The sequence below is a fragment of the Camelus bactrianus genome, chromosome 15 (assembly GCF_048773025.1).
Source record: "Camelus bactrianus isolate YW-2024 breed Bactrian camel chromosome 15, ASM4877302v1, whole genome shotgun sequence".
NCBI classification, from domain to species: Eukaryota; Metazoa; Chordata; class Mammalia; order Artiodactyla; family Camelidae; genus Camelus; species Camelus bactrianus.
The window spans coordinates 20,506,743-20,518,290 of record NC_133553.1 but is presented as its reverse complement, the minus strand read 5'-3'; the positions used below and the strand labels follow the sequence as shown (position 1 = coordinate 20,518,290).

The 11,548-nt window shown below is 49.3% G+C and overlaps 1 protein-coding gene across 7 annotated transcripts in view; it reads right to left on the bottom strand.

Moving 5' to 3' along the window:
* Window positions 1-229: 229 nt before the first annotated feature.
* Window positions 230-11,548, bottom strand: part of GREB1 (growth regulating estrogen receptor binding 1) — a 126,225-nt gene continuing 114,906 nt past the window's right edge. For 6 of the 7 annotated variants that reach the window (XM_074341662.1, XM_074341665.1, XM_074341664.1 and 3 more), the window contains 7 exons: window positions 9,082-9,286; window positions 8,027-8,201; window positions 6,248-6,466; window positions 5,155-5,290; window positions 3,752-3,952; window positions 3,179-3,317; window positions 230-2,015 (listed from right to left, as the gene is read on the bottom strand). In XM_074341662.1, coding sequence (XP_074197763.1) covers window positions 1,852-2,015; window positions 3,179-3,317; window positions 3,752-3,952; window positions 5,155-5,290; window positions 6,248-6,466; window positions 8,027-8,201; window positions 9,082-9,286 — 1,239 coding nt within the window. In that variant the 3' untranslated portion in view covers window positions 230-1,851. Of the gene's footprint in view, window positions 2,016-3,178; window positions 3,318-3,751; window positions 3,953-5,154; window positions 5,291-6,247; window positions 6,467-8,026; window positions 8,202-9,081; window positions 9,287-11,548 lie in introns of those variants that run through there. The other variant, XM_074341669.1, reaches the window with a different exon arrangement.

The following is an 11,548-nucleotide window of genomic DNA, read 5'->3' as shown; positions in this document are numbered from 1 at the left end:
TGCATGCTTTGAGCTACTGTTTCGTCCACTTCCATTTCTGTCCGCCTCTTCTCTTTCAGGGATTCCTCCACATGTTAATATACCCTCACTTTTACAGATTTGCTCTTTTTTCCTTTTCAAAACTGTCCTTTATTTCGTGTCATGAGATTTTAAGCAGACAGCCCCCGGAGACCACTGGCCATACTCTTTCCTCACAAAACAACACAATTCATTCCCACCAAAGCAGCAATAAATGCATCATAAATTTTATTTATAAGGCTGGAACAGACAAGAATATTGGTTCGGTTTTTTGTTTCAAGTTTAAATTAACTAATAAAATGGGAAGAGCAGCCCAGAAGCTGCTATTTACAAAAGACAAATAGAACTAAAGGAGGTAAGTTTTTATTCCAAAATAGGAATAAGGACATATACAAAGTGATCACTTTATAAACATTGATCTAAATCTTTTATACTCATGAGCTTTTCTTTTTTTTTCTTAGGGAAGAAAAGATCGATATGAATTCTTTGGCATCATCTTTTAAAGTAATTTCTTCTTGGATGGTGATCCATTAGAGTGCTTGTGAGATGGATGGATAAGAGTGCATTCTGCTGATTCATTTCTGAGTATCTTTAAACTTTTCCTTTGGTCACGGGCCATTCCATAGCAGTGCGGTGCAGGGGGCAGAGGGGCCCTGGAGTCCAGATCCAGGACTCTGCTTCTGCTTCTCTCCAGCTGTGTGATCTTGGTGAGGTGCACTCTCTGCATCTCAACCGTCTCATCTTTCAAACGGGGAGAATGAGTCCACCTACACAGGCTGTTGGAAGGGTGAAGCGAGAGCTTAACTGTGAAAGCACCTGGCCCGGCCTATAGGGGGCGCTCTAATACGCTGGCTTTGAAAAACATTCTGGAAAGCAAGTGAGAGTGTGAGCGTTAGGGAGCATCCCTGCTGCCCTGTCTGTCCCCCTGCCTCTCCAGTCAGGGACCAAGCATTCATAGGAGAAGACAAGCTATTTAAGGAACTGAAAACGGAGATTCAGTAAATTAGAGTCAGAAGTCTAATTCTTTTCAACTATTGTATATATCGCTTTGGTTGTTTTCACTGTTTGTTTCAAGTAAGCCATCTGGTCCTCTTTCCTTTGTAAGGCAAGTTCTGTATCTTAAGATCAACCTCTGCAACCCTAATTTCCTTCCTGAAACCCTTTTAGTTTAATAAAAAAAAGTTTCTTTTCACTTTTGCCCTTTCTAAGAGGCAGGGTATTTACCCTGTGCTGTTTTAATAGGATCGCGTTTGCTTTGAAGGGAAACTATTTGTTTTACTTTATTAAACTTGATGCCTTTGGGCTAGCTTCTAAAAGAGCAAACTTACATATTCTTATTAAATGACCTACTTCGTTTTTTCTTGTCTCCAGCCTTCACAGTTAAAATGTTCTTTTGGAATATTGCTTTGTAGGAGGGTATAGGGAAACATACGTAGCCAAAATCTATCCATCATCCGAAATGCTGGCACCTCTACAAGGTAATCCAAGAGTGACCCTTCAGAACTAAGAGCAAAGTCAAGTGTGTCCACGGAAGCGAATGGATGAGGTGATGGTAGGCAAAGCTTTGTTCTTGAGATGGACTTTGACGGAGCCCAGGGCAATGGGGTCTGGCCCAGAACCTAGGAGTCTTGGGTTTGAGTTCCCGTTGACCATCCACTTATCCCATCACTCTTGGTAAGTCTCCATCCATCTCTGGGCCCTGTTCCCCGTACCATGAGGGGGTTGCCAACAGTCTTGGGGGCCTGTCCCGGTCCAGACACCCCATGGTTCGAATTCTTCCTTTAGCCTCAGCAGGGTGAGGTTCTGAGGGCGCCGCTCTCAGGCGTGTCTCCCTCAGATGTGTCTCCCAGTCAGAAAAAAGAGCGGCCGGTCCTCCTTCGCATTGGCAGTCTGGAATTCGTCTCGCAGCCGGAACTGCCACTCATCCTCCAGCTCCAGGCGGACAACTGTCTGGCGGAGTGAGTTCCGGTCCTGACAGATCACACACAAGGTCGCACCTGTGTGGACAACGGCAGAGGTGTGTGAAGAAAAGCGGGGAGTTAAATCCAAAGGAAAGCTACTGCCTGGATTCTATCTGCAATCACAAAATACGATGCTGCTTGACAGGGAAGGACCAGGCATCTGAGTGGTGTCTTGTTTCCTTGGGGATGCTTCATAATCTTAGCAAGAAAGTGAGATTGTGGTTTGGCAGGTCTGGTAGATGAGACTACATGGAACCAAGACATGGTGACAAAGAAGTGAGCAGAGGAGGAGGACTGGAAGGAGACAGACTTGCAGGGTCACAAACCAACACCTGCAGCTCCAGCCCTTGGTGGGAAGGGCCCCGCCCAACCCCACCTCACAGCCTAACCCTCCCTCGACAGCCTTCCGAGCCGGCCACCCGCCCAGTCCCCCGCAGCTCTGACCTCTCCCATCTGCCGGCCCCGTGAATTCTCCCTCCTCTTGAGCCCTAGAAAACAGCCACACATCGTCATGTGTGTTCACTCCTTCTGTCTCCCTCCCTACTTACATGTCCTCGCCTCCCATTAGACAAAATGTTCCCCAAGAGCAGAGAATGTGGTGAAGACCTCCTACTATTTCCCCAAACCTCATGCAGGGCTGGTGCTCCCTGAACATCTGGGAGAGAGGAAGGTTCGAATAAAGACCAACGAAGGAGAAGTGAAGACTGATTAGGGATCCCGGCTGGACTGGAAATGTAATTTTCTGAAGTCACACAGAATGAATGTCTGTCACTCTCCACCACTCTAGCATGGAAACACCTGCAGAGGGAGAAAGACTAGACTAGAGGTAACGATGCAGGCGGCACCCCCAGACAGGGAAGAAGAACTCATCCACCAAGACGAAGAGACGCCTGAGCGGCTCTGCATGCTTATGCCAGGGATCCGGACTGAAAAGCAACACAAACGCTGAAAGTACCTGCTAATATCACCTAAAAGTGGGGGACGTGTCTTGTCTCTACCCAAATAGGTGGAGGCGAAAGAGGGCTGCCCTTGGATCCCACCGCAGCCCTCTCCTGCTTCCTGGACAGTCAGCGAAGTCACGATTCCTCTCTGAGCCTCAGTTTACCCGTCAGCAAAAAGGACTAGGACCAGACGTCACCTCGGGAGGGGTGCCTGGTGACGACAGTCACTTAAATCATGGTAAGAGGAGGGGAAGTTACCTTTCAGAAAATGAAACTTTTTCAAAAAGCTAGCTCCCACAAAAGAGTCACAGAGGTACAGCAGGAGTCCACTAAACTTGAGGTCAGAGCAGCTGACATTTAAAGAGTGGGGCCTGGAGCTCACATAACACACAGAGATCTGAAAGAGAAGCAATCCAAGAGACAATGTCATTTTCCATGAAATACTCAGCAACGTCACACCACGGCTCTGCATCTAACGAGAACTAACCGCTTGGCCACACTCAGGCTTTTGGGGGCCAGAAACAATATTTAATGTTATTTCCAAATCCATATCCTGAAAATCAATTCCAAGAGACTTATCCAGATTTATCTATTCATTAATTCACTTGAGAATCAGAAATGTTTTGGCATCAGAATTGGGTTTGATGCCCAACTTCTTATATTGGGGCAAAGCACTTCAAATCTCTCAGCCTTTATCTTACCAGCTGTAAAGTGGGGCAATACTGGAGCCCAAGCATTGAGTAGTTGTAATTCTGAATCCTGGATTCCAGCATGCCTGTTTTAGGCATTTCTTGGATTTATGGACTCAACAGCACCCCCTCTGAAAGGTACCTGAGACCCCAGGTTAAGGTAGCAGTCAACGGACAGCACGGGGTGGCCGTGATTCTTGAGGGACAGCGGGAAAAAGCGGTGGCTGTGATGCTGGAGGAATTTCTCGAGCAGGAGCTGCGCGGGGGCCGCCAGGAATGTGTGCTTGCTGTCGGGGGCGCAGATGTACTGGGCAGGCATGATGGCCATGGGGTTGTCAGACACCTGCGTGGGGAAGGGTGGGCGTCAGCCTCTCCCCGCCACCTGAGCAGAGAAGTCCTTTCCGAGGCTTCCAGGCTGCAGGGACCCTGGGGTGGGTTGCCCCGTGGCCAAGGGCTGAGCCATGGGAGAGTGAACTGAGTTGAGAACACACACTTCCACAATAAAGTCTGCCATTAAGAAAAATTCAGTTTTACTGAAGTGGGGCATGTGTAAACTGACCATGTGATCAGTAAGAATTGTAGACAATGATCACTCCCTGCAGAAAGTTGACTGTCTGGTCTAGGAAAAAATAAGAGAATCCATGGACCTTGGGGATGTTCACCCAAATCTAGGGATGCAAACCTCTGGGAATGGTCAGCCTCCCCTTGACCTCCAGACCCCATTACCTCTGCCCAGCCCCACTGCTGCTCCTCTGCACAGCCCAGCCATCTGAGCCCACAGTCTCTCACCCCATCACCAACATACTGCCCATGCTGCAGCCAGAGAGACTGTGGGCGTAAATGATACTAATCAAATTCTTCTCTGGACACCCTTCAGTGGGTTCCCCTTTCTCCTAGAGAAAAGTCTAGGACGTTCCCATGGCGGATAAGGTCCTGGCTACTTCTCCAGCTCATCTCTGCCGCTCTCCCCCATGGATGGGAGGGACCTTCAAGGCAGGGGTGGGCCAGCCCCATATGGGTTCTGGGAAGACACAGATCTCGGAGGGCTTGCTGCGACTTCACATCGGAACTTCCCAGGCCTGCCCAGCCAGCACCAACACAATCAGATCAAGTCTCTCCCCACTCGGAGGCTGGCTCAGGGACACATGGCTCAGGGACAGAAGGCACAGCTATCAGGCTAGCCCATCAGTGCCATTCAGACAGTATTTGGCAGGTGCTGTCCCAGGGGCCCCAAGGAGAGCATGGCACCACACCTGCCCCCAGGAGCTCTGTCCAGCGAAGAAGCCAGACAAGTGAGCAGTGAGGACAGTGATGGAGGTGTGTGTGTGGGTAAGGGCGCACAGGAAGGTCAGTGGTGCGTGTGCGCTGGTGAGACACCCAAGGAACTGGTTAGAATAGGAGATCGGCAGGAAGACCCGGTGGAGTCTTTCCCTTCTCAGGGCTCCCAACTGGAAACCTTTACTAACACCACCCCATGGTCAAGCCCACCCCCTGACTCAAAGGTGACAGGTGGCCCCCTCTCCAGTTTTCACCCTGCGCACCCACCTTGGACGTGATGTGGAAGGACCTGTGCCCGCCCACTGCGATCTGCTTCTTCATCACACTGAAGCGGTTGAACCGGCAGAGCAGGAGGCCGGCGCTGTGCACCCGCAGGTTGAAGTCCACGTCATCACACGTGAACCTGCCAGGAACCAGGGGAGAGGGGGCAGGTCAGACTGGAGGCAGCTGACACCCGCAGCCATGCCCCCGCCAGACACGTGGAGTGTGCTCTCTAAGTACTGGGGGCTGGGACGGCGAAGCAGCCTGGTTTCTGCCCTAAAGATCTTCCTCTGGGGCCCAGAAGGCACACTAACAAGGGAAGCGGGACAGGATGAGCTGCCTGTGCCAGGAGAGCAGGGCGCACCTCAGGCTTACACCACAGAAGCACCACCACTTGTGGACCACACGCTACAGGCCAGGCACCCTGAGGGGGATTTAACGGACGCCACGTCATCTGCTTGTTCAGAAGAAAACAACAAAACTCCCAGAGTAAAAATATTCGCCGCTTTTTACATCTGAGGAAAACTAGATCAGAGATGGCAAGTCACCTGCCTTAATTGCAAAGGAGGCTGCCGGCAGGTCGGTCTGGCTCCAAAACCGACGCTCCTACGTGGGCCATCCCAGGGGTGTGCCCACCGCCTGGCTCGTGGACAGCTCGACAGACACTAGTGATTAGGTTCTTCGTGAGAGGTGACAGCTTCTGCGATTAGATCCGCAGAGAGTGACACGGATAAATGACAGCGTCCTTCAGCACTAATGCTCATAAAAAGTGACGTGTTCAGAGAAGGAGCCAAGAAAGCAAGAGAAATAACACCTATTCGAATGTAAGTCACTAAATAAGGTATCACGTGAACTGATGAAGGAAGTTGAATGATCTTATGCAAATCTCCCCTCCACAAAATTATACAACAAAGATACCAAAAAAAATCCATGAGGGCTGAAAGCAGGGCCAGGCCAGTGTTACAGGCAGGAAGGCCCTGGTTTCATTGGCCCTGCAGGGCAAAGAGGGAGCAGCCACCCGCCAGGCGTGAGGCTGCCCCTCGCAGAGGGCCCTAGGACCACGGGCTGAGCTGATGGCAGGGGTGGGGCTGGAGCTCACCGGTTCTGGTTGTACTGCACGTTCTGGGTCAAGTCCACGTTCAGGATGATGAAGTCGTGCACGTGGCAGCGGGAGAAGGGCTCTCGCACCTCACGGCTTCCGGTCTTGCTGGACCACTTCCGCATGCCGATAAGGGCGTAGTGGGTGATGTTGGGGGAAGCCTCGATGTGCTGCATGATGTGCTTCAGGGAGACGTTTCTTTCTGACCAGGAAAATTCCCTGCTCGAAGGAGGAAGACAGACATCCCTGGGTCAGCATGCAGACAACAGCAGGCCCTCTGGACCGGGCCAGCCAGGGCGCTGCTTTCCCTGAACCCTCCGCGTTGGGTGGGCTGGTGTGGACAGACCCCATCACAACCACCAGGCACGGTGCTAAGCCCTTCAAATTCATTATCACTGGTCCTCGCAGCAATCCTATGACATAGACACATCACCCCCACTTTACAGATAAGGAAAAAGAGGCTCTGGATACCCTGCCCAGTGTCACTCAGCAGAGCTTGGATTGAACGCTGCTGTCTGTCTCCAGAGCCCACATTCTCTGCATCCTGCAAACCACCTTGCATTTCTGGGGTGAATTCCAGGTCGGGGAGTGGAGGGAAGGAGGCCGCATGTAAACCTCCCACCCACACAGACGGTGTCTGAGGTCAGTGAAGACAGTGAGGGCGACTGAAGGGAGTGACCGCAGGCTGGGAGCCAGGGCGACAAGAGTGCTGTCTGTGAGAGCCCAGGCACGTGGCTCGACTTCTCTGCATCTCAGCTTCCTTTTCCCCAACGGAGGGGCTTACACTAAACTCTCTAAGGCCCTGACCAGCTTTGACGTTCCAGGACTTGAATTGCTGCTTCTGGATGAAATTCAGGAAAAGGCAAAGGGAAAAGCTCGGTTCTCTTTCCCATGACTGCCCCCAGCCCAGCTCTCGCCCTCGGAAGGTGATGGTGAGCACGGTGAAAACACGGCAGATCACTGTCCTCCCCCCGTGTAGCTCTGTCATACAGAAACCACCTTTTTCTAGAAGAACAGTGGTTATAACGGTCATTGCTACGTTAGGTTTCCCTGACACGGAAGAGGTGCCTAACCTCAAGTTGTCTCTCCAATAAACAAGCCAAAAATCCTCAGAGGTCATCAGGGGGCCCTAAGCTGAAACACTGAGGGCAAAACCACAAAAGGGACTATTTCACCCATGATGTTCAGATGCAGGTGTGTGTACTGAGCCTTCTCCACACCGCGCTGCTCCGTCGCCCACCTCCGGGTGCACCATTCCTAGCTTAATTATTCCCCACAACAAACCTGAGCACAAGTATCAGTGCCCCTGTGAAAGATGCGGAAACTAGAACCCAAAAAAGAGTCGTTTCCCAAAGATCACACAGCAAATAAAAATACAGCTTCACATTAGGAGTGAGGCTGTGGGGAGGGGGAGGGAAGAGGGACGGGAAGGTTCTGGGGGCGGGTGATGGTCTGTTTCTTCACAGGGAAGCTTGTTAAATGGATGTGTTCAGTTCATGAAAATTTCTGGGTATCATACTTTGCTTTTTGTATGTATTTTATACCAAACCTATATTGCATTATTTTCCGTATGTATTATGCTTCAATAAACTCCTAAAAATTAAAAATACAAAACAAAGCTTGGAACGTGAGCTCATCGCATGCAGGGCTCCATCCACTGCTCACGACGCCTTCTAAAGTAAGATGCCCCCTGGGGTCCTCAAAGGGTGGAGGAGAACCCCCCAGTGAGCGTGTTCACTTGTCTCACTGGTGATGTGTGTGTGTGCTGGGGGTCCTCACCTGCTCCTCTCCCCACCACAGTCGATGTCCACCACGTTCCACATCACGCAGGAGTCGTCTGAAATCACGATGAAAGGCCAGATGTCCTGCGGCTTGACCCCCAGCTCCTCCTGCCGGTTCCGCTCCAGCTCCAGGTTGTGGTAAGACAGCTCCTTGATCAGGAAATGGGCGGCGCCTGAAATGGGCAAAGGTCCCCGACTCAGGTCAGTTGGACACCGACACCTGCCCAGGACAAAGCCCCAGGTAGAGTGAGACCTGCATGAAGACCTCGGCTACAGCCCCACCAGCTCCCGGGGGCCTGGTCTGCCTCCCTCGTCCACTCACTACAGGCTGTTGCCTTTGGAGAGGAAATTCGAGGGAAGAAAATTCCACTCTCCAATTTGCACACACATTTGTCTACCTCTCCTCGCTTTTCTAACAGCTGAGAACATGAATTAGATCAACCACCAAACATCGAAGGAAAGAGAATACTCAAAGAGATCAAAATAGCTTTACAAGCCAAAGAGCTTAATGAAAAATGTTTAACTCTTTCATCTCTACATGGACAAAAAACTGTCTCTCCTCCTGCCTCTGCAAGGCTTAAACCACGAGCCACTGCAGCCGCTGATCTTCAACACACCCTGAAAGGAGTTCAGGGCGGAGATCAGGAATGAGGTGCTCTGTGCTCTGGGAAAAACTGGCGAAACAGGCCTACAGATAGGTATTTTTCAGAAGATTTTATCAGCCCAATTTCTTGCATCATCTCATATCTAGAAAAGCACTAAAATCATTCATGGAGACACCTGCTCCTCGTGACTAGCACTAACCTGACAAAATGTGCCTGACTGCACGTATCCCCTCTTCCCCAAAACCACATATATACTAGCCTCCCCTTTTACCTCTTCGGAGCAGTTCCCCAGAGGCTGTCTCCCAGGCTAGCGTCCTCATTTTGCCCCAAATAAAACTTAACTCGCAACTCTCATGCTGTGTACTTTTTTCAGTCGACATCGAGAACATTCTCTCAAGTCTCCACTCATGGAAATTTTACCGAGGAGGGCATGTTAAAAAAGGCTTACCAACTCCGGCGCTGTTGAAGATACTGGGGAGCACCAGCATGATGTGGTTGGGCCAGTACTTCTTGTAAATGGCCATCTCATACTCCTTGACCACCAGCACATGCAAGTGGCTGGCGCCATCCATCGCGTGGTACAGGTTAAAGAGCCCGTGTTCATGTCGGCCGGTGGTTGGAGTGAACGTTGGACTTTTTATGTATTCGTGACTCTGGAAAGTGTGGACACAATGAAGTCAAAGGTTTGTAAATATGGCCATGGTTATTCCCTTCCCTTTGAAATGTGACTTTGCAGCCTGTTGCATCAAGAGATGGAGTCTATTTCCACACTCCTTGAATCTGGCTTAGTCTTGGGACTTGCTTTTATGGATAAAATGCAGTAAAAGTGACAGTGTGCCCATTCTGAGCCTGGCCTCCAGAGGACAGACACATTCTGCCCTCTCTCAGGGAGAAGCCCGAGCTAGCCGGCTGGAGGAGGAGAGGCCACAGGGAGCAGGCACAGGCATCCCACTGAGGCCACCGTCGCCCAGCCGGCACCCCTGCTGATGTGGTAATGAACTTCAGGCACAAGTGAGAGCAACCCAGCCCAGGATCACCATACCCAGCAGCACCGAGCCCAGGCTGCTGGCCCAGAGAATCAGAAACTAAATACTATATGTTTGTTTGGGAATGGTTTGTCAGGTAACAAAAACTAACTGGCATATATCAGTTACCCAAAGGCTTTACCTGCTCCTTAGCACCTAACACTGTGTTCTGAGTACACGTTATTCCTTACTTAAATGGACTTACATTCCTCCATCACTTTGCCCTGGAGCCTAGCTATGTAAACATTTAGGCTATGAATCTTTTATATAAATAACCAGGTTTCCTTTCTCTCTCTCCTCAACAACAGGTTCCGCTGGCCGAGCTAGGTCTCCCATTCTCCCTGAATTCCTCAAGGCACTTGCTACAAAGCTGTGCACGCAGCTGGTGCTCATAAACAGTCCTGATAGGGACTGGCTACCAAAGTAGCAGGTAATGGATAAAGCCCGATAAACCAAGACGACAGCCGCACCCCGGCCACGGGTAGAAGACACCTTCTAGTAAAGGCCTCACTGCCACCTTACAAATGTTTCATTGCTTGATAATAGCCTGCTGGGTCAGAAGGGCTGGGTTCAGCTCTATGCATGTCTGGTCTCTGGAGAAAGAAGAGCAGAACTTTACACCAGGTGCGCAGAGACTGGGGCTGGGAAAGGGGCCCCAAGTTGACTCTGAGATCGTCAGGCTGGAACTGTCAAACCAAGAGCCCCTAAGAATGGCTGGCTGCAGCCAGAGACGGTGGGTCATTAAGAACAATCTCAAGATGGTGTGGAGAAAAGGGAACCCTCCTACACTGTTGGTGGGAATGTAATTTGGTGTAGCCACCATGGAAAACAGTATGGAGATTCCTTAAAAAACTAAAAATAGAGTTACCATATGACACAGCAATCCCATGCCTGGGCATATATCTGAAGAAAATCCTAATTCAAAAAGACACATGCACCCCAATGTTCATAGCAGCATTACTTACAATAGCTAAGACACAGAAGCAACCTAAATGTCCATCGATAGACGAATGGCTAAAGAAGATTTGGTGTATACATACAATGGAATATTACTCAGCCATTAAAAAGAGTGAAATAATGCCATTTTCAGCAACATGGATGGATCTAGAGGTTATCATACTAGGTGAAGTAAGTCAGAGAAAGACAAGTATCATATGATATCACTTATATGAAGAATCTAAAAAAATGACACAAATCAATTTATTTATAAAACAGAAATAGACTCATAGACATAGAAAACAAACTTATGGTTACCAAAGGGTAAAGGGAAAGGAGGGATAAATTAGGAGTTTGGGATTTGCAGATACTACTATATAGTATAGATAAATAATAAGGTTCTATTGTATAGCACAGGGAGTTCTATTCAATACCTTGTAATAGCTTATAATGAAAAAGAATGTGGGGGGCAGTGTATAGCTCAGTGGTAGAGCGCATGCTTAGCAATGCACAAGGTCCTGGGTTCAATTCCCAGTACCTTCAGTAAAAAAATAATTAAAAAATAAGTGAACCTAATTACCTCCCCAAAATTTAAAAAAAAATTTTAAAAAGGGAAATATGAAAAAGAACATATATGTATAACTGAATCACACTATACACCAGAAACTAACACAACATTGTAAATCAATTATACTTTGATAAAAAAAACAACCACCACCACAAAAGAGAGAAAATTCATCCTTGAGAGATATACGTTGGCATATTTACGAATGAAATGATTCAATGTCTGAGATTCAATTCCAAATGACACAGGGAGGCAGAGGAGGCAGGATGGCCAGATGAAGCAAGACTGGCCATGAGTTACTAGTGGTGGGAGTTGGTAACCAGCCCCGAGGGAGTCATTATCCTGTTCTGCTGCCTTAGCCTGTTTCCGGTGTTCCACATGAGAGAGCA